At 37.1% G+C, this 24373-nt stretch overlaps 1 protein-coding gene across 1 annotated transcript; it reads left to right on the forward strand.

Annotated features, from left to right (window-relative positions):
- The first annotated feature begins 339 nt into the window (after positions 1-339).
- On the forward strand, positions 340-24130 carry LOC113094577 (carbohydrate sulfotransferase 15-like). Its single transcript, XM_026260160.1, has 8 exons — positions 340-480; positions 17544-18407; positions 19341-19680; positions 19943-20086; positions 20785-20941; positions 21081-21237; positions 22872-23019; positions 23178-24130. The coding sequence occupies exons 2-8, from the start codon at positions 17913-17915 to the stop codon at positions 23360-23362; spliced, it is 1626 nt and encodes a 541-aa protein (XP_026115945.1). The 5' UTR covers positions 340-480; positions 17544-17912; the 3' UTR covers positions 23363-24130.
- Positions 24131-24373: the final 243 nt, after the last annotated feature.

Raw genomic sequence — 24373 nt, forward strand, 5'->3', positions numbered from 1 at the left:
AGACATGATTACTGAAGGGTTTATGTTAAAACACATTAACCCTAAATACTAATGAGAGACAACTATGCCTATATCAGCATTCTCAAGAAATTAAACAATTTTCAAATTTGCATATACTTCCTTCGTATGACGTTTCGCCGAATGACAGAGGTTACTCATTCATGTTTTATGTTTTAGACCAACATTTCGCTCTACTAGGCTATTCTGTTTTATTTTTAATCTCAAGAAGAGCTAGTTCATAAACAGCTGCGATTGGTGGGAGCACATCACATCAGTAGCTATAGCTATATTCCCACCCCCTCCACTGACTGAACCCCTGCTGAACGAGGGAGAGAGAGAGAGAGACATTGTGATTGAAGAGACAGAAAGGCTTTCATTAACTCAGTCGCTCAAAGTTCTCCGTATCGCGGTCCTCTTTTACCGTTATCAAATCCCAACAGAAGCGTTTATTGGATTATTAAAACTGGACAAGTTGTGAAGGTAAGTTTTATACACGAGTAATTTGAATATTAATTTGATAAAATGTTCGAGGGTTTACACTGATCAGGTTATTAGATGTAGCACACCTTAGATGACAGAGGGGGTTTTATATAGCGACGCTCCGCCTGACACTGACTGGATGTCAAAGCGTCAAAAAGATGATTTCTAAAACTAGTGCACTGAGAAGCGCTTCATAAATAGCGGCTCTCATCAGGATATTCACACGCACAATGTTTCATTCAGATCGATGGGATGCTGCTGTGACAGAAGCTGTGTGCGACCTCGGGCAAGTTCAACGGCATTATTACCCTTACAAACATTTACCATGGTAACCACAGTTTACGCAGAGATAACCGTAGTCAAAAAAAAAGCATAAATCTGTTGGTACACTCACTCTTTGCTGAACATCTCTTGTGAAACAAACGGAACTTGCAAACAACATATACATTCATGTCAATATATTTAGGCTCTTAACTTTTGTTAATCAATGACCAAAGTTATGTTGTGCATTTATGACTCATCTCAACCATTTTCACAGTCTGTGAAAAAAAGAAGCTTCTAAGCCTTACATTAAAATATAGCTAATCTCCATAATTTACATTCATATATTTTAAACATCTTTCTCCAAATTATTATTTTTTTAAAATATTTTTTTAAATAATTTGGAGTGAAATGGGGGTGAAATGCTTGTTTTCACTCAATATCATGTTAATCTTGAGTACCTATAGAGTAGTACTGCATCCTTCATAACTCCAAAAAGTATTTAGTTTTATTATATTCATAAGAGAAAGATAGTCTATACCGATTTTTCCTGGAAAAACACGACCGGCTGGAGGCGTGACGTGTGGGCGGAGCTAAAGAATCACGAGCGCCAGTAGGCTTTTGCGTTTAGAGCGTTTGGAAGCTGTGTCTCAAAACCAACCAAAACAAACCATGGCTAACAGTCAGATTCAGCATATATTTATGATCCAGAATCAGATCCAGAGGCTGAAATTTAACAAGAGCAGCATCAGCAACGACGTCTCTATGTGGTATGTACTGAAACTGTATATATTTGCTTAGCGGTTTTGAAAAATTACTAAGTTCGACTTTGTCTTCTTTTTTTTTTTTAAGCTGTACATGTGGAAAGTGCAGTTTGATGACAACGTCGCATGTTGTTTACTTGATGTGCTTACGCGCTGATAGCTAAGTTAACAACACAGAGATATTTGAAGCAGTTTTACTCACCGCATGTGGTTCCAACACATGATCGTGACCCTTTTTCGCTGGGACTGCATTATCCTTAAGAAATAAACGATGTGCAAATCTGTCGTCAAACTGGGCCTTGTTTGTAAAACAAGCATCTTCGAAATGCAGGGAACAAACACAAACACTTGCGCAACTCCGTTGATGCTCTGTAAAAATGAACTCCATCCACTGGTCCCTTAATGCTGTTTCTCTTTTGATAATCTGTGCAGGGTTGTCTTGTACTGGCAACCAAAAACACACTCCTTTTGTGACATTTCGCGACGCTCTCGCTCTGATCAGTGAATGAATCTGTGCTCTCAGTCTGTGCTCTGCTATACGGGAGCGCGCGCTCTTCCGGGAGAAGTGCCCTTAAGACCCATATAAGGAAATTCCGCTCCATTTAACGTCACACAGAACCATACTCGAAAAAAACTTTCCAAAACTTGTGACAAACCGGAAGGAGTATTTTTGGAACAGAAATACTCCTTCAAACGTACAACTTAATTTTTGAAACTTTGTCCATGTTTAGCATGGGAATCCAACTCTTTAACAGTGTAAAAAACTCAGTATGCATGGAATAGCATTTCACCCCCCCTTTAAATTAATATGAATATGTATGAAGAGCGCTAACATTTTGAGAAAGCATAAAATGGTCTAGAAATTAACCCTGATCAACCAAACCCTCTTTAATAATTTCGTTTGGTTTAATAGCCAAAAAAGGTTTCCTTTACCACTCATAGACACAAGCATATTTGTGATTGCTAGGGTTTCCATGGAAATTTTTTTCAAGGTTTGACTATTGCTCTTGAACTATTTTAGGTATCTGCAGTACAGCACACTAAACACAGTTGTGTTTTTATAATTAAACACAGAAAGTTTAATGCTATTTACCCATGTATAAAGAAATAAATATGTCATGACTAGGGGTGCCTTAAGATATCCAGAGGCCCCTGGGCTACAGCATTACAGTACGCCTTTGCATGTTTGCATGTTGACAATTATATGTCCAATTTAGTTTTATCCCTCATTGACATGCTAGTTAACATTTAAAACACTGTTCTGCGTAAAATGTGAACATAAGTGAATATGCAAATTCACTCTTTGCCAGAAGGTGGCGCTTGTGGAACAGCACGATTATAGCCATTACATAAAGTAAACAATACGAAGAGAAAATGACATCAAAACTTTCCTGGCCGAAATGTGAGTTTACAGGTATGATTTAAACACCATAAATTACACAAATTATTAATAATTCATCATCAGTAGTTCGAAACAACACTTGGCAAGTTGGGAAACTATTTGGTGATTGCTGTGTTTTATTTTTAATTTTAAAACATGGCGTGTTCAATTAAATTACATTTATTATAGCCATTTATTTATTTATTGTTCACAGTTAAGCAATGAGGTTGAAGCAGCACGTTTGATGGAACACAGTGACTAGGGTTGGGTATCTTTGAGTTTCTGTATAAGACTAAATCTGAAAGAAGTATATCATTTATGCAAACTCAGCATGGGAGTCAGCAGGGTCTCTCAAACCTCACACTATAGGGCTCAAAGCCTTTATTAACATTTCACTTCTTCTGGGATTCACAAAACCTGGCCTGACAGGTAGACAGATGCCCTTTGGCTTCTGACACACAAGCACACACAAGCACAAGCACAAACACAGCTCCATGTCAGACAGACATGGAGCTGTGTTTGTGCTTGTGTGTGTTTGTATTTATGTGAATGTCTCCTTCATCATACCTAGGACTGTCTTTGCCCAGCCCCTGGCAAATCCCCTTTTCTTTTCTTTTTTCATCTAGAAAATGAAAGCTGCCTCCCACAACTTTTGAGGAAATTAAAAGAGGATGAAAGTGGGAAAAAAGCAAATGAGAGTTATTTATAACAGTTATTTATGGCTCATGTCATTTTTTTCACTGGCACGATTTATGCCCTATAAAGGCTCTCCATTCTCTCTTTTTGCAATTTCATACCCCAGCAAATCAGATATTACACAGCTTTGAATTTTTAATATTGTGTGTTCTGTGCAAGACAGAAAGAGAGATCTTTTAAAAACTTTGACTGTAGTTTAATTCAAGCAACATAACTTTAATTTTACAAGAGAGAGAACAGGGATAGTAGTCACAAGGGCTGGATATCTCAAGAACTATAAGGTTTTGAGTCAAAATTCCAAATGGTTGGTTCTAAACAGTTCAAAACCCTTTAAATTAGAATATATATATATATATATATATATATATATATATATATATATATATATATATATATATATATATATATATATATATATATATATATATATATATATATGAGTCATGATATTATATCATATTTCTATATCAAATAAATGCTGTTCTTTTGAACACTCTATTAATCAAAAAAATGTGTCATGGTTTTCACACACAAAAGAAGAAAAGGTACAACTGTTTTATTTAATTATAAATGTTTATTAATGCCAGTATATTAGAATGATTTCTAAAGTATCATGTGACAGTGAAGACTGGAGTAATGACTGATGAAAATTTAGCTTTGTCATCACTGGAGTACATTACATTTTAAAACATATTAAAATAGTTATTTCAAACTATTACTGTTTTTACTGTAATTTTAGTCAAATACATTTATTCATTTTAGCTGACGCTTTTATCCAAAGCGACTTACAATTGCTATATATATGTCAGAGGCCGCACGCCTCTGGAGCAACTAGGGGTTAAGTGTCTTGCTCAGGGACACATTAGTGTCTCACAGTGGATTTGAACCCGGGTTTCTCACACCAATGGCACATGACTTATCCACTGCGCCATCACCACCCTCTCACATGACACATGAGAAAAACAAGAGACTTTGGACGGTAGTATGTACGTATAGTAAATAAACATTTGTATTAATTTAAATATATAAAAAAATATAAAAAGTAGCAAATATATGAAGAATTAAACACAAAAATATATTAATAAAAAAATGACAGCATTCAAATCATGTGGAAACCTCCATCCTGTGGAGTTCATGTACACACTTCATCCAAATAACAAACTTGACCTTAAACTCTTAAACTTGTCTTGAATCATTCATTGCCCAGCTGGACTCACATCCACTGCAGAGTTAAAGTAAACAACGAAGATGCTACCCTAAAATATTTCACTCCAAACTTAACCAATTGTTAACATCAGCCAAGTCAATGATTTATTTGGCCATCTGTGGGAATATAAACCAACATTGCCTCATGCAATTTTGTGTATTTCAAAAATGTTAACAGAATATCCTACAAGTACAGAAGACATTGAGTGTCGTTGTAGTCATTTGAATGCTACAGTTAGTTACATGAGTTATTTTTGCTAGTCTTAATGGTGTTGGCCTGAGTGGAATTAATCTCGTGTTGTTTTAGCCAGTGTAAGCCTGTCTTAAATTGCCAAATAGGGAGATGTGTCTGCTTGCCATAGTGAGCTTATGTTAATGGTCTGATGAGTTCAGTCATAAAATATTTCTGGTGATTCTTAAGTGACCTTTTGACATTTACTATAATGGATGTGCTACTCACTCCATGCAATACTTGCTCCCTGTTTATCGCCGAATCGCTTAATTTGGGTTTTAAACTAACTGAATTCTTCAAACCTTTGATTATATGGATTCTCGCCAGAGAAAGGAGAAGAAACAGAGTACGAGGGGGAGACAGAGTCAATTTAAGGATGATGGCCCACTCCACTAGGATGATTCGTCATGCGGGGCACCTCTAGGGTTATGTTGCTTTACTTTTTGAAAATATAAACACACATTTAGCCTAGTCTGATTTATGCTTTATATAAAAAATGAATGTACTGACTGTAAAATATGAACTTTAGAGAGTTGCTGTAATGTGATTCCTGGCTGTATCACTCTATATCTACTGTATAAGATTAAATCTGAAAGAATTATATCATTTATGCATATTGTTGTCTAGTGTCTTGGCTCAGTAACTTAAATGCCCATCTTCATTTCATTCCAAGCAAAGAGAGAACTCAATTTTGCAGTTTGTTATCCTAAACATAGTCACAGCCAGATGGCACACCCACGGACCGCCCACAGTCCACTCACTGACCGTCTGATGCATATTGGACATAAAACTGAAATGTACTTTCACAACCTTGCAAGCTACTATCTAATTGGATGCCTTTGTGCAGCTTTAACTCAGTCCGCAAGCAAAATTATGTTTACAAGTTAATGGATTCAGCAAGTGCTTTAGTGATAAAAAAAAAAAACAGTGGCAAGTTAAGTAACATTTATATGGCACTTACAGATTATGTAAAATCAGCTTCACAGTAATAAACAGGAAAATAACAATCTACCGGTATTTTGCAAAGTCCATTGAGTATGAAACAATTTCAGCTGTAAAACAGGTCTACAGAAGACCAGGGTAAGTTTAGTATAATTAACATTAAGAAACTAAAATAGTTTCATTTAAATATTTAAGTTAAATGTGGAGTGTCACACAGGTAATTTGGGGGATATCAGTTTACAGTTTTTGACTGTAAATTATATGATTGAATTGTTCTTTGTACAGTTAACTGCTTTTTACTGTAAAGTTACATAAAATGTCTGGTTAGATATTTTACTTTTTCCCCCTGCATATAGTATGGGAGGGTACTAGTAATCTATAAAAACAAATTCTGTACTGTCTGTACAATATCTTACAGGTAAAATTACAGTGCAAGCATTACATGATGGCAATGGTAAACTAAATGAAAAAATGTACATGATCATGTATTTACACATATTTACACAAATACACACACACACACACATACACACACATACATGTTTGTTTTTGTAAAAAGAGGGACATCCCATAGTCGTAATGGTTTTTATACTGTACAAACTGTATATTCTATGGCCCTACACCAACCCTATACCTAACCCTAACCCTCACAGGTTTATAAGCATTTTGAAAAATGGGGACATGGGTTATGTCCGCATAAGTCAACCTCTCCTTGTAATACCTGTGTCATACCCATGTCAATATACAAAGTTGTGTCCTGATATGTCACAAAAACATGCGCACACACACACACCCACACACACACACACACACACACACTGGGAAACAGGGAAACATTCCCCTTCCCCCAATAAAGGGTATTTATAGCACCTGCTCTCGGCAGTGAATAGGTATTATTAACAGGCACAGAATTGGATCAGATTAAATCCTAATATGATTTTACTTGCAGCGTCAGACCCCCTGAAGCTCAGTTCTGCACTCAGTCTTTCATGTCTATTTGGAGCAGAAACATAAATATTGTGCAACAGTATTAATGGAGGGAGGACAGCCTCTGAGAGAGTTCACTTCTCCCCCTTCTCTCTTCTGGTCATCTGTGCCAGGAGCTTTGGTCTGCTGCCCTCTTTAATGATGCATGGAACATTAGCCAGTCACTATCCCAAGACAGGACGAGGCAGATGGCATTCTCTGGTCAAAGCGGTTGCATTGTTTGGGTTCAGAATAGCATGGCCTACTGAGAAAAGGGAGAACAAAGTGTGCTGTCTGTCGAGTTTGTTTTCTAAAATTGTTACTACAATCATAATTTGTGATTGCTGAAAATTTCATATTCAATTTTCATATTCAAGCACATTTATGCTAAGCACAGAGCGTTTAATTACGTTACACTTCACTGTGAAAGATCAGATTCACTATTGTCTTCATTTTATCCAAGGGTTTTCCAGTTGGGGTCAAACTTTGTAATTATGGAAGCTTGTTTCTGCCATGCAATAAAAATATAAACTTTTTTTGTTAGATATATAGTAAGAATTGCAAGATATAAACATATCCTTGATTGACTCCCCTGAAGAGGGACATTCTCTCCAATATGGGCACAATCTGGCACCCACGCCAAGATCTCTGGAACCTCTGTGTTTTGTCTGTCACCTGCAGTGGTGCATATAATTATGCAGGCTAGACCTGAAATGGCACATTTTCATGAATTGGTGTTCTTCCCATGGGGAGACTGTCTGCGTGTACACTCAATGTGTACATGGCATCTATTGCAGCTAACTATGCCTGGAGGTCTACTCTACTGTCTGCTTCGGATGTGAGCAGAAGAGGAATGCTGTCTCCAAACAAAGGATGTCCCACTGGATTGTCGATGTGATCCTTACGGCCTATCAGACCAGAGGCATACCATGTCCACTGGAAGTGAGGGCACACTCAACCAGGGATGTTTCTGCTTCATGAGCTTTAGCCAAGTGTACCTCATTAGTGGACATTTGCAGAGCTGCAGGTTGGGCTACACCTAATGTATTTGCCAGATCCTTAATTCTGCAAATTGGACCAGTTTTATTCAGAGTTTTGACCACTAACTCTTTAACTCCGGTGGTTTGTAGGGTGTATAGCTTGCATTTAGTGCCTTCCCCTTTCAGAGGTCATAATGTGGGCTTATTGAGTCCAGTCTAGTTCATTCTTAAGAACCCTGGACTACCTTTCCATCACTCAAGCTTTGTTTGAGCCCCTTCAGTCAGTTGGACTTATTACCCTCTCTATGAAGATGGCCTTTCTGACTGTGCTCACTTCTCTCTCCATTAACAAATCAAGCCTAGAATTTGGACCGGGAGACTCTCACATTGTCCTGGACTCTGGCCTGGATATGTGCCCAAGGTTCTCACCACTCCTTTTAGAGATCAGGTGGTAACCTTGCTAGCCATCCCCCCTCAGGAGGGGGACCCAGACCTTTCTCTGTTGTGGCTGGTTCAAGCCCTATACATCTATTTGGAACAGACACAGAGTTTCAGACTGTCTGAACAGCTCATTGTCTGCTTCGGAGGTCAGCACAAGGGGAATGTTGTCTCCAAACAAAGGATCTACCACAGGATTGTGGAAGCGATCCTTACGGTCTATCAGGCCAGAGGCTTACCATGCCCACTGAGAGTGAGGGCACACTCAACCAGGGGTGTTTCTACTTTGTCAGCTTTAGTAAATGGTACCTCATTAGGAGACATTTTTAGAGCTGCAGGTTGGGCTGCACCTAATGCATTTGCCAGATTCTCCATGCTGCAAATGGAACCAGTTTCATCCAGAGTTTTGGGCACTAGCTCTTTAACTCAGGTGGTTGGTAGGGCGTAGAGCTTGCATTTAGTGCCTTCTCCTCTCTCAGGTGATAATGTGTGTTTATTGAGTCAGTCCTTCTTATGAACCCTGGACTACCCTTTCATCATTCAAGCACAAAAACTGATCTCTCATAATGGATTCGTGCTCCAAACTGCATGTTGTGGCTCCTTTGGCAGCCCCATATGTGTATTAATCCACTTCTCTATTCCGAATAGGATTCAGTTTTTAACCCTAGGTAGACAGTTGATCTTGTTTATGTGTTTGGTATAGAAAACTTTGATATGTAGTACTCACTTTTAGTAAGTCCATAAGATGTATCTCGACATGTTACCTCCCATTTGGGTAGTCTGTGGTCTCTGTAGTGTTTTTCCCACTTGGCAAAATGAAACTTCCCCAACATTGCAACAAAGATTTTCAACCGCTATTTATTGTTGTATCAATCAGAATTTGAAAAGGCTTCAGCTGGAGGTGACCTCTGCTTTATTATGGATCTTGGAGAGTGAGATCATAAGTCTTGGACGTTGTGAGGTTATGAGGAGGTGTCCCTTATGACACAACTCTGAACTGCTTCTGAGGGTTGAGATGCTTCTCGAAACCTAAGAACAAAATGATTCAACAAATGCCATGCTGATCTATAAATAGAGGATGTCTGGATACCAGAATGTCTGGTGCGTGGCCAGCTAGGACAATTTTGCTCAGCAATTTCATTGGCCTTTTCTCAATAATGCCAGAGGTGCCTAGGCTCCCAAGTGTGACCCTTAATATCGGAACTTCAACTCAACATCTCCGTTCACTATATCAGGGAATGAGGGGTACTATAGAGTACCTAACCAAGATGTTCTTTGGAAAACAAAAGTTTTGAAGAACCCTGGTTTAATGAGTGACGTTCTGACTAAACTACAAAAATGCAAAGAGATTAGTAAAAACATAACAAAGAGAAGAAAAAACAACGTTAAAATATATTGTGAAATATTTTGTGATAGGTAAAACCTTTTTTTTTTTTTTACAGAAAATTAAAGCTGCCTTCCATAACCTGCATTCTGGGTGGAGAAACACAAAATTATAGAATGAGAGAGAGAAAAAATAAAGCAAATGAGAAAAGATTCTTAGAGTTATTTGTAGGTCACGCCTGTTCATTCACATAACAGATGCTCTATAATGAATCTCCCATCCCTTTGTTTTCAATTTGTATCTCAACTCTATATATCTTAAGTCCTAGGTAGCAGATTTAATTAAGGACCCAGTCCAACACATTGTTTATTTATGAGATAAATTCAAGTGGCTGTTATCTGACATTATAGAATCTGCGTGACTTCACATTTTTATGCACTGCTGACATTTGCTACATATTGGATGGTAACAAAGAACAGGCTATTGATTAACTGGAAAGAGGTACTTGGATCTATTGTTGTACTGTGTGCATATCTGGGACATAAAAGGTCTAGGAAGAGGTGTCCTGAGATTCCCATCAAGCACACAATAGTGTTTTCAACATTGCACTGTCAGGAAACACATCGGTTGAACACATGACCACAGAGCTGTTATTTATAGCAAAGTTAAAATCTTATAAAAATCTAAAAATAAATATAAAGCAAAAAGCTAATTATAAAAAATGTATAAAACAATAAATAAAGTATAGGCTAATAGTTATTTAATATATATATACACACCCACACATATATACACATAACACATTATATATACATAAATAAAAAATATTGAATTAATTGTATTTGAATAAGAATGTGAAATATATCATTGTACTAGGTTGCAATCATCTTAATAAAGATGGTTCAATCTCTTTTTTTCCTTCATAACAGAGAAGTGTTTAGTCACATATAGGCTGCTGAATGAAGCACCTGAGGGAACGTTTCTTCTCTCATCTCTGTTGTTTAATTACACTTCTTTTCTTCTGCACTACTGATCTTTTCAGTGTGGATTACATGAACAGTTCTCCCCAGCTTCCCTGGTGCCACACACGCTGCACAGCATAACAAAATAAAGCCTTCCATCAACACGCTGACAGTCTGAAATCAACAGCAAACCACATGCCTCATGTTTCAAACGTTGAGACACAAACATCTTCTTCAAACTGCAAAACAAATCTACCAGACAGAACATGAGCCTGTCATCATACATATGCATGCTGGAGTATCAAAGTGAGGAATAAAGGGGCATTTAAAAAGGCCTACTTCAGCAAAAGTTCACATAACATCACTCATAAGCGCACCTGTCTGCCAGATGGGTTCCAAATGACACAATATGTCACTAATAATAACAGCAGTATTATTTATGCCCTTGTATTTATCTGCTTAGGAAACCGCAAGTAACATTTTAATTAGAAAAGTTCAGGCTTTAATGACCTGCTGCAATAATAAATACCAAGTGTTATAATTTATAGTGTCACATGGCCTTGTAGTGACAAATAATAATAATTAATCCATTGATTTAGTAAAGTTTTGCATGTTAACTTAAAATTGTCTAATAGGATATCTTGTCAGTTATTGTGGAATTTGAAGATGTTTAAAAACCATAAAAGTGCACAATAAAGGGGAATGTCAATGCAGATAGATTGCATTTCACCCACAAAGTGATTTGTCAAGCCTGAAAGTAATTTTGGAAACTGAAAATAAATTATGAATGAATGAAAAATGACTGACTGAATGGCAGGAATTAACCTGTTAGTGTTCAGTACATTGCATGTTTTAACTCTTTGTTAACTTCGTGACATGGGGAAGTCGTGGCCTAATGGTTAGAGGGTTGGACTCCCAATCGAAGGGTTGTGGGTTCTTGTCTCGGGCCGGACGGAATTGTGGGTGGGGGGAGTGCATGTACAGTTCTCTCTCCACCTTCGACTTAGGTGCCCTTGAGCAAGGCATCGAACCCCCAACTGCTCCCCGGGCGCCGCAGCATAAATGGCTGCCCACCGCTCCGGGTGTGTGCTCACAGTGTGTGTGTGTGTGTGTGTGTGTGTGTTCACTGCTCTGTGTGTGTGCATTTCGGATGGGTTAAATGCAGAGCACAAATTCTGAGTATGGGTCACCATACTTGGCTGAATGTCACTTCACTCACTCACTCACTCATACAACTAAAAAAATAAATAAAAAGAAGCTAAACATGTCCTGTCTTTGGACAGCTCAGATTCATGTGATTCAAATGTTGCAAACCCTTTTAAGATACAATCAACACAGCAGGTACAATCAGTGTCTTTGTCAGAGTGCCATTGTGCTTTCCAGCTAATAGGTCCCAGCAATAGTCATCTGAGGGTATCTGTTTACAAAAAAAGTAGGCTGAATGTTTTTTTTTATCTATTTCAGTGTGTTCAAAGTTCTATTAATCAATACCAGTAATAGATTACTGTAATGTACTTGCAGTGATTCTGAGGTTTGAGGAGTGTCGTCTTTCAAAAGAGACCAAAAGCATGCATACTCCAAATGATTCAAGAACAGCATGCAGTTTACTTTGGGTATGCCTATTTTAGGAATTTTGGGCACATTTTACAGCAAAGCTTAGGGGTTAATCTCATTCGGGCTGTGCACTGGCAGCTGAGAGAGCACATAGATGTATACTGCTTGATTGCAAATTAATTTCTTTTGAGATTCTGGTATGCAATTGTTTTATTAATAATTACATTCATCAGGAAAATAATAATAAAAAATTATTGCTGAATGGAATGCATTATATTCAGGACCCTATAACTTAATTTGTTTTTCCAGATTCCATACAGTACTTCCTACTGACCAGTCAGCCTTGTTTACTCAAACTTGTCAAATGTTTTCCAGCACTACAGTGATAGATGGTGTGGTATGCTGCGCACAGAACCAGTTTTTGCAAACCTTCTAGTGCATTGATATTAAAGGGATAGTTCACCCCAAAACAAAATACATATGAGGATATTTTGAACAACACTGTTTCAGCTGTTTTTACCCATACAGTCAGTTTTACTATATGTGCAAACAAAACAGCGTTTTTCACAGTAGCTTCTTTTGTGCTAGGTTTGGAACAAGATCACTTTAGGGTAAACTGTCTCTGTCATTAAGGATGAATGTAATTTCTGTATCTTTGTCTATTTTACCATTCTCTTCATGGAGAGACATTTTCATATGCTCTCTAGTGTTGGGGAGGGAACTAGAGCATCTGAAGTTTTTCATATGAGATTAATTGAACTGTCATTCTCTAGGCTTTTTCTGGGTTGTGTTTGTCAGACGTCACATCACATCCTTCTACCCAGAGCCTTCAATCATAATGTCAGTCGTTTTCTTTTCAGTTCGTTTGCAGGACATTTAATCAGCACAGTCAGGAAACAAGAAAACAGAAAAAATGTATGCATTAACATTGAAGACATGCAACAAATGACACATGTCACAGATTTGAAATGATTATTTAGAAGTTTTTGCTATTCTCTAAAGGGGTTAAAGGGATACTGTAGTTCACCCAAAAATGTAACTTATTTACAACTGTTCAGACAACATATTTCTACAAGCAAAATAAATAAATGAAAAACAGGCAAACTAAATACTAAGACTAAATACTTTTCATATCAACTTTTTGCTCAGTTTGTTATGCTTATTAAATTTATTAAATATTTTATTTTTAAATAAAAGCATTTTGACCTCTGAGAGATGTCACAACACTTTGAATAGGTGACTTCAATGAATATATAACCAAGTGCATTAAGCAAAGATTATTCAGTTTTATCTAATAAGTATTTACTAATATAACTGACTGATGCCATTTCAGACTCGGCTCCACCAAGCTTCATTATCCATCTCTATTGCCTGCTGCATTCGTTCATTTCCTCTCACTTGTACTGACTGTGGAATAGATTTTATCCCTGCGTGTTTTGCATCTATTGAGACTACACAAATGGTATGTGTACTTGTTAGTCTATATGTGTGTGTGTGTTTGAGCTTGTGTGTATTAGAGGAGAATTTAGATTAACTCGGAAAGAGATGATAGCGAGCGTTTTGCTTTCTGTGCTTTTTTTGAGCTGGAGAGCTGGATTGTAATTTCACAAACAGATTCATAAATAATTTTTTTAAATAAAATCCTCTGACCTCTGTCCATGGATGGATGGATAGATACTTAAATCAGACTTTAAATCAGAAATGTTAAATTCCATAGCCTTGTATACAATTATTAAACCATTTTGCATCTGGATGGATAGACTTATATTTATTGTAATTATACTAAAAACTCTATTCTTTCTTGAAAAATGTGATTGTGCTAAGAAAATGTCACATTTCTGGATACTTTATATTTACTGTACTGTAGTGACATCCATACTTTTTAAAGTGTTGCTTAATTGTCCAGATACTTTTACGGCCACTGTACTGTATATGCAAAGGCATCCACAATAATATTGTAACGTGCCCCTACTGCTACTTTGCTGTTCCTCCTGTGATTATCAGATTTTCTCTCTGTGGTATGTTTTGGGCTCCAACTTGAGCTACTACTTTATCCCCAAAATCCTTGGCATTCCCTTCCATCCACCTAGATCCATTACTGCATACCCTGATCAGTTAGTCATGGCATTGACTGGCAAAGACAGAGCAGCCACTGTGCTCGGTTCCTGACAGCCATGCAACCCTCTTTATATGACTATGGAAATGGTTGAGGGAGGTGGTATAGAGAGATGTATGGGAAAGATGTTCTGCAGCACTCTCATAAAGGAACATCATAGCATCCTGACATCAAAAAGTCCTTTAAGTGATAGTATCTTTGCGTTTTCCATCGACCAACCTTACACTGCAACATTGTCTCAGTCAGTGGTTAAAATTACATACTTATGGCTGTAAAATAAGGTAAACAAATAAATAAAAATAAACTGAAACTAGAACACTACAGCTGAACTAAAATTAACAATGATATAGTGACAAAGACTTGATCAGCTTTGAATAAACAACATCAGAAGCATCAATAGGCACATACTTTGTAGAGCTCCTCAGGTGTCATTTTGATTGACAGGTATAATGATGGAGCTTCTTAGTAACGAATCATTAAGCTGTGGACTGCTGTGGCATTCCCACAGTGTGTGCTCATTTCAACAACTAACGCGTCCTCTCTCTGCCCCGGACTCCTCCTCTACTTCAGTCAGATCTGTAATGAAAACACGCTCACAGATGCCTCACCTCTCCACACTTAAAGCTGGATTTTGTTAGTCTGAAATATAATTAAAGTGGCAGCACACATAAGCCCATCTCCGTGCTAAAGTCATCAGAAATTTAACGCTCATGATTAAAATAGACACCCACGCTAACAGCGATGGAGGTCTTCTTTGCTATGGTTTACCTCAAACTCATATTTTCGACAAAGGTAGCAAGACCTCACTTATTGCCGATCAATGTGACTCAGACTCACAATCTGTCACTGGAATGTCATTTAAGGTCAGCTTACAAATACAAACACTTCCAGAGTCTATTTTCCATAGCAACACTGATCAATGACACCTGCCTTCATCTCCATGGGAACACACATGTCCTCCTTTGACTACCTTCCCTCTCTTTTTCTTTCATCAATCTCTCCCTATTTCTCTGTCTCTCACTCTCTCTATTTGAGCATTATACAAACCATTTATTTTTCCTAAAAAATAGGAAGTTATCAATAATTTATTAACCCTCACATTTATTTATTAGTTCAGCATGGATTACTGTGGTACAGTATGTGTGGGCTAAACAAATAGATTTTTTAGGTTTTCAGAAGTCTTGCTCTAGAATTTCCAAACCCTGCACATTCAGCAATAACAAGTCGTTAGGTCTGCATTGAGGAGCAATGTTTTGTTGTAAATGTTTGTGTTTTGTTTCCCAACTTGACAATTGTAGGAAGAGATAGGTAGGGAGCATCCTTGAGTTTAATATAAACACACCATTAAAAGGAAAATAATAATTAGAACGTACTGGTCCATTATTTATAAAAATGAAGCCATTAGTTTTACCAAACACGAACAAACCAGAATCTCCACTGGATAGAGAAAACTACTACTACTACACCTTCCAGAAGACAAAAGTCTGAAAAGATTGTAAAGGTATGTAAGTATGTAAAGGATCACGGACAATCCTCAGAGCCCATTTCTTAAAGGGGGGGTGAAATGCTCGTTTTCACTCAATATCCTGTCAATCTTGAGTACCTATAGAGTAGTACTGCATCCTTCATAAATCCAAAAAGTCTTTAGTTTTATTATATTCATAAGTAAAGATAGTCTGTACCGATTTTTCCCGGAAAATCACGACTGGCTGGAGGCGTGACGTGTGGGCGGAGCTAAAGAATGACGAGCGCGAATAGGCTTTTGCGTTGAGAGGATGTGGAAGCTGTGACATTACTGTGAGGGAAAACCCATCATCCAAAACAAACCATGGCTTACAGTCAGATTTAACCTGTTTATTTATGATCCAGAATCAGATCCAGAGGCTGAAACTGAACGAAAGCAGCAGCAGCAACGACTCGCTCCGAGCGGGGCTCGAACCTGGGTCTCGGCATGGGAGGGGACGCACTAACAAGGAGGCAGAGATATTTGAAGCAGTTTTACTCACCGCCTGCGGTTCCAACACACGATCGTGACCCTTTTTCCTTGGTATTGCATCATCCTTAAGAAATAAACGATATGCAAATCCGTCGTCAAACTGGGCCTTGTGAACAAGCATCTTCGAAATGCAGGGAACAAACAAAAACACTTGCACAACTCCGTTGATGCTCTTTAAAAATAAACTCCATCCACTGGTCCCTTAATGCTGTTTTTTTTTTGGTAATCTGTGCAGGGTTGTCTTGCCCTGGCAACCAAAAACACACTTCTTTTGTGACTTTTCGCGACGCTCTCGCTCTGATCAGTGAATCGCTCTGATCAGTGAAATGTCTGTGCTGCTCAGCCTCGCTATACGGGAGCGCGCGCTCTTCCGGCAGAAGTGCCTTAGGACCCATATAAGGAAATTCCGCTCCATCTAACGTCACACAGAGCCATACTCGAAAAAAACTTTCTGAAACTTGTGACAAACCGGAAGAAAAAAAATTAAGTTGTACGTTTGAAGGAGTATTTTTGTTCCCAAAATACTCCTTCAAACGTACAACTTAATTTTTTAAACTTTGTCCATGTTTAGCATGGGAATCCAACTCTTTAACAGTGTAAAAAACTCAGTATGCATGAAATAGCTTTTCACCCCCCCTTTAACCCGTGACAAATGCAGATCTTGAAGGGAAGGTAGATCAGTCCCAATAATGCGTTCTTCTATTCTCACTACTCTCTGAAGCAGAGTAGCAGAGCTGTACCAAACAGTAAATGGAGAACACAGGACAGATTCAATCATAGTCCTGTAGAACATAGTTCCACTAGACAGATTTCCATTTACAAATGTATAATTTCAAAGAACAACAAAAAACAGTAAGTGAGAAACACAAAGAGAGATTAGGACAGAGAGGGAGAAAGAAGGAGTGGAGGTTGTCAAATAAAAAATGTATCTATTAGCTTGCATCTGGTCTACTGTGTTCATAATTAGGCATGTCCTGAGGCTATCATGTCTGAATGGATTACGCCCTAAATTCTCCAAAACACACACAACACACAAATACATACTGTAAATACCCTCACACACCATATGCCACACTGTCTGTGGTCTGTGTGATCTTCCTGCCATCCTTTCTCTGATGCTTATCCAAACCCCATCACAGAGTTATTGGCATGTGTGAGAGACAGAACCATCCTCTGCCTCCTAGACTCGAATAAATGTACCGTCTTTGAGTATTTACGGTTTATTACTATTTTTTTGTCTTGCAGGAATAGACCTTGTTGTCTAAGCTGCTGTTTGGGTGTTTGTGACCTTGACAACCAAATCTGCACTGTTTGTGCTGGTGCGCTGTCAACCCCGCTGCCGCTGTGTCATTTGTGGCTGCTAAATTGAAGGAATGCTGTAATCGTCTCCCCACACGTCTTGCCCCTCGCCACGTGTGCGGGAAGCCCCGGGCGCCCAGCCCACTCAGTCTGTCTAACTGCCCACAAACATCCCATCATAAACAATGACCTGAAGCCACACGGCATCTGCTGCATGAAAGATGTTGATTTTTATTGGCAAAACACAGCGCTTTTGGGTTATTGTCCATTTCATGTGAGCAGTATGATGAAGACCACATGCTATAACTCACATCGATGGGATTCACTTCATATGTGAAGAAAACACAACTAACGCAACACACAAAAATGGGCCACAGGCATGGGATACTCAACGGCCTGGATGAAAAATTGGAGTACTCCAAAAACAAGCCAGCATTTTTACACCCTAGCAACAGGTGGACGAGTGTACTGACTGTCAAAGAGAACAACAGAGCACAACATCAATCATGGAGCCTGTGGACACTCGGGTCTGTACGGAAAATCAAAATCTTATGCTTCCTTTTCGGACTTATGGTCACCGTTCTCATCATGGCATCCTACATCTTGACGAGGGAACAGAAAGGGCTCTATTTGACGGCTTCACCGTATCACCTTGCTGTAGAGTCTCATCCGGCACAGCTGCCCCTTAATCTTTCCTTCACTACAGACTACACAGTTGTAAGAGAGGTGGTGAGGAGTATTGTGTCCAAAGTGGAGTTCAGTCAAAGAAAAGTGCCTGACCTGAGAGAAGTGAGAGAGAAAGAGCCAGACGTATGTGGATTTGAATTATATTGCTAACAACGCAAAACATATTGAATTTTTTTAACAATTAAAAACAATATATAAATAAAAAAATGGCATATTTGATTGTTTCTGTGAATTTCAAGATTAAGATCATTATCTAGAATTACATCTGATCAGTCATTACATTAGTCTGTAATGTTTTACATGTTTTACAGAATAGATCTTCAATATTGGTGACAGTGCCATATATATATATATATTTTTTTTTTTGTATAAAAATGGGTGGCTGAAATAATTTACATAAAGAGTATGTCAGTAATTCTACTCACCAGGGTTGTGCAAAATTCATAATAGAAGAATTTGCTACCTTTCGATTCATGAGTTGAACTGGAATGACAGGAAATTATAATGTATTTTTCAGTTCAACAATTACAATAACTATACAACAGGTAAAGGCATTGTCAAAAATAAAGTGTTCTTTCACCCTGGTCCAAAACATTAATACAAAATAAATACAAAGAAGCACATACTCTTCCTTCAAAAGTTTGGGTGGGCAAGAATTTTAAATGCAAGAAATTTTGCAGTATGCTCACCACACTTGCATTTATTTGATAAAAATTCAAATTGTTAACATTTTGAAATCTTACTACAATTTAAATTTAAAACAATTTAAAACGGGTTTCTATTTAAATATATTATAAAATATATTTTATTCCTATAATGGCATAATGTTCTTCAAGTTCAGCATTTATTTAAAATATTCATATTTTGTAATATTATAAATCTTTGTCACTTTTAATCAATTATACGCATCCTTTTTAAATACAATTATTAATTTCTAAAATAAATAATACATCTTACTGACCCCCAAACTTTGTTCATAAATGTTGTACATACTACAAGCTATGCTCTGTCAAGTCTTAGTTTGCTAATAAGACTTCTGGTCTTTCTTATCCACAGATATTCTCTGCAATTCCTCACAAATATCTTCCCCATCTCAAGAACCCCTGCTGGTATGAAGAATTCTTTGGGAATATCACAGCTGATCCATATGGGAAAAACCTGTATGCTCTTTATTCAAAGCGCTTTCAAGCAATATACGACTACCTGTGCAGAGCATTTCCAGCCCACCTTCATCAGCATGCAGGTAGACTGTATCGCCTGCGCTGTCTGCCCTTCTTTTATATCATCGGCCAGCCCAAGTGTGGCACCACAGATCTCTACGACCGGTTACGACTGCATCCGGAGGTCCATTTCACCACTATGAAGGAACCACACTGGTGGACACGAAAGAGATTTGGTGAGTTCTGGGTAAGAGATAAATCACAGGGTTTAAAATGTGAATTCATGATGCTTGATGTTCTTCTTTTGAAAGTTGGCAGAATGTTCATTACTCCCATTTTTTTGTAATGCAAAGCATCTGCTTAATGTTAGACAGATCACTGAGTTTTATTACACTCAGTTTTATTTCACAAATTTAACAGCTACAGAACAGCTGCCATGCAATTCTGTTTGCTATTTTACAACTGAAATAAATGTACTCTGTTTTCCCCTGGTTTAAGGTATCATCAGGCTGAGTAATGGTTTTCATAAGCCCTATCCACTGAATGACTACCTGGATCTTTTTGATCAAGCAGCAAATCAGATTCGAGATCATTTGACAAGCAACTCCTCCAAAAGCCACAAAAAAGTTAACATCATAATCGGTAAGCTTTTTTTTTTCCAGTTGATTTTATGAGTGGTTTTGTCAGCCAAACTTCTTTGACCTTAAATATTTATTTGAAATTCCCCCTGAGATTTTATAAATTCAAGTTAAGTTAATATTTCAATAATTTAACACATTCACATTTTCACGGTTCTCTGTCATCAGTTAACAAGGCAAGAAAAAAAAAAAAAAAAATCATGTTTTTTAATCATTTAAGTTAGTGTTTGATTTTGATTTGTTTAATTTGTTTTATTATTTTACATTTATTGTTAATATACTATTTTATAATATTATAAATTATTACCTTTTCATAAAGTCAAACCCCCCATAGTTCCTTCTCGAAACCCAGTTTGAAAAACCCTTTGTGAAGGAAATGTAAAAAATTTTATGATGATGAAAGAGCTCAAATTAAATACACATCATCTAGACTTTCTAATTAGATGTGCCAGATGCTGTGGTAAAGGTCTGTCCTCTTGCTATGACTCATAACAATAAATAATATTAGAAATTCCAGTCTTTGTCTACTGAGGCCTAAGAAATTAAATCAACTAAATCAAAAACAAAACAACCCAACCATAAATAATCACTAATGTCATTCATCCGATTAACACTATCTTCAATTAAAATATTAAATTGGTTAGGATCAAGCATGATTGCAAACTTTAACTGATAATCTAATACACATTTTATGATTGACAGGTGAGGCAAGTGCATCTACAATGTGGGACAATAATGCTTGGGTCCATTTCTACGACAACGGAACGGACGTGGAACCTCCTTTCCTGGTCCAAGACTTCATTCATGCTGTCCAACCAGATGCCAGATTCATTGTGATGCTCAGAGACCCAGTAGAGAGGTACTACTCAAATAAGATTCAAATAAGATATAATGATGATTTATTATTATGGTTCGGATATCATGTGAGAGATGCTTTTTAGATTGTCCTCTTACCTCTTGTACTGTGTATGTGTGTGTATTTGCGTGTGAGAGAGCAGGCTTTACTCAGACTATCTGTACTTTGGCATGGCTAATAAATCTGTGGAGGATTTTCACGAGCGAGTATCAGAGTCGTTGCACCTGTTTGAGGGCTGCTTAGCTGAGAGGTCCATCCGGTCCTGCATTTACAATACCACCCTCAACAACCTGATGCCTGTGAGTGCAGTATGAATCATGATCATATCAAATCTGAATATTTAATTTGCTGTTGCTATCTTAAAGGAAAAGTACACCCAAAAAAGAAAATTCCATTATCATTTATTCCAATCGTATGTCATTCCGAGCCTGTGTGATTTAAAAACAGATGTTAGGTGATCTAGTAATGATGCACTGAAAGTGAATGGGGACCAAGTGCTGTCAAGTTGCAAAAATGATTCTTTCAATTCATTAAAATGTTATCAGATCTTCTAAACGATAGATGGATATGTCTAACCAAAGCATCTCAGTTGGTAATTCTGATTAGGGACCGGAACCAATGGTGGCTAGTATGAGTCAGAGTCAGATTTTGTTCAGTCTGATATGATGTAATTGGTTCAGCCACCAGGTGCAGCCGTGTAGATAATATTCTTTCCCACCAGAGTATGAACTGTTCTGGCTGTTTCCCAAAGCTGTGCAGCTAGTAGATGATCTTCACCTCTGGAGAAAGCTGTTGGAAGCTGAAATGAAATACATTTTTACAGAAATCTAAATGTGTTGTGAAATATACATTGTTTTGCTGCTCTGACCTGGAGATTAAAGTCATGAAAGTTTGATTTATGGCTTTGAAGCTGTTTAATCTGGTTGATGAACCAGCAAAGGTCTGGATTGCAGAATCATTGCTGCTTAGTCTGGTGAACTGGATGTAAGATAATACAAATAGAGGCTTTTGTACCGTCCAGAAATGAAATGAATTTTATTAAATGAACTGAATTTGAACTGAGGTACTGTAACAGAATGCAGAATTGTTATTTTGATATAATTAAATCAAATGTCATTTTGTGAACCATAGTATGCCATTTAGCATACATACCTGTACCATAATTCTCTCATTTTATCTAGCCTATACTCTTCAAAGTGGAGCCAAACATCAACATATAATCAATAAATGTAAATATTTATTGGTTCAAAGTTATCTGAGAACAATGTGGTGGACATTTTTTTAAGGTTGTAAAAATGTTATCTACGTTTCAATAAATAAATAAAATTTGTCAAAATTATTTATGTACATATATTATAATTTGTACAAAACTTCTGAAGGAGAGGAACTGTTTTCTTGGTATGATAATACAGTACTTTTAAATAGATATTATACCAGATGTTTACATCAGAAGTTAGTTTTTAAATATGGTATAGTCATCATATGTTATAGCAGTGCATAAAATTCTGTTATAAATCAGAAAAATACAAATAAATCGGGGACTGATATGCTAAATGTTATAGTGATCCTTTGGATCCCTCTGTTGGTGAACACATGAAATGAATGCATTATTTTAAGATGTTCTTGATTCTGTGCTTCTCAATCAGGGAATCGACAGCCACTTCCAGGAGGCCAAAAGAGTGTTTTTTTATTATTATTATTATTTATTTATATATATATATAAAATACAACGTTTTTAAAAGTTTTCACAATTTCATCAGAAATACCAGAAAAAAGCTTAGCCAATACTGATGCTATGCAGTGTTAGGTCTATGCTGAGTACTTTCTGAATCTCTTTAGAATGAGTTTGCTTGTCAATGACCAGCTTGTGCTGTTTAAAAATGTCTGTCATTAATGACAAAGAGGGTGACACTGCGGTTCTCTGTTTTTATAGGTGAGGCTTCAGGTGGGTCTATATGTAATATACCTACTGGACTGGCTGAGTGTTTTCAGTAGAGAGCAGATACTCATCCTTCGACTCGAGGATCACGCTGCCAACCGGAAAATCACTATGCGAAGAGTCTTTGAATTCCTACAGTTGGGTAAGTTAGTTTCATGCTTCCACATACGTTACAATAATGTGTGTCTGTTTGTTTAACCAATTTAACTCTCAACTCTTGAAAAAATGTGTTATTATGTGCAAATAAGTGCACAAATCTGTTAAATTACTGATCAAGTTTGTGCTCCATCAACTCTACAGGACCTCTTACTCTGCAGAAGGAAGCAGACATCACAAAGAGCCCTGCCTCCAATACCAGGCGACCAGCCAATCGAAATCTTGGCCCAATGCTGTCCATAACAAATGAGATCCTGCAGAGTTTCTATGAGCCTTTTAACCAGCGGCTTGCCCAAGTGCTAAGGGACCCTGCCTTTTTGTGGACGTAGCCCTGAGGAAGAGGGAATAAACAGACATGTATTATTGAAATAGATAAAAGTTACACAAATTAAACTTAGATTTAAATCCAAGTTAGATTTGTTAGGCCAATTTTGGGTGGCTGGTATCACCTTTGGCCAGAATTCAAATTTAAGAAAATATTTTCAGTTATAGTCAATCATATACCACTGACTTTATTTTTATTGTTTTTTCGTTGGTTATTTGGTGCTGGACATGTTCATTATTGCACTTTGATACTGTAGGAGTATTTGGTCATAATGACCACTGAGAAATTAATAAACAATTTATTTATTTGTTATAAGGACCTGGAAGCCAAGGTGTTTCAACAAAATGAAAGGATAAAGAAACAGAAAAGATGGCAGTAAAAAAAAAAAACATACATTCAAAAAAACAAATAATGTAAAAATGTTTTGGATTTTAGCTCTAAGAATGTGAAAGGGCCCAGTGTTGCCTGCAAATTAGACATGGACATATAATACAAAGGACAATATAATGGGTTGAGCACAAAAAGAGCACAAAAGCCATCCTGGACACTGCGAGTGAATGAATTCTGATGTCAATATAATCTACTTGTAATGATTTCATCTGTTATTCTGACTGTACAGATATACGGGCAAGAGTAGATTCATTCCAACTTAATACAACTTTGATATCTTCTGACAAGATTGTAATAAATATATATTTTTCTCTCTCTAAAACTCAATAATTTGACGGGAGAACTGGTGATGGTAAGTTAAAAATAAACAGATAAATACATTTTAACTATTATTTGAGTATTTGAATAAGTATCTCAATAAGTCACTGATAATATACATGTATAATCATATTTTGACTAATAATTATTTTTTTCTAAGGCTGTCAAGTTAATAATTACAATATTTTATCACTCATATGCTATATTCTTTTTAGTATAATATAGTATTTACTTTTTACTGAATTGCAACAAACCAAAAGAAAAACATGAAGTTTTCCACCTTCCTTACAGTGCATTTAAAGAACTA

The sequence above is a fragment of the Carassius auratus genome, unplaced genomic scaffold (genome assembly GCF_003368295.1).
Source record: "Carassius auratus strain Wakin unplaced genomic scaffold, ASM336829v1 scaf_tig00215410, whole genome shotgun sequence".
Classification (NCBI taxonomy): Eukaryota; Metazoa; Chordata; class Actinopteri; order Cypriniformes; family Cyprinidae; genus Carassius; species Carassius auratus.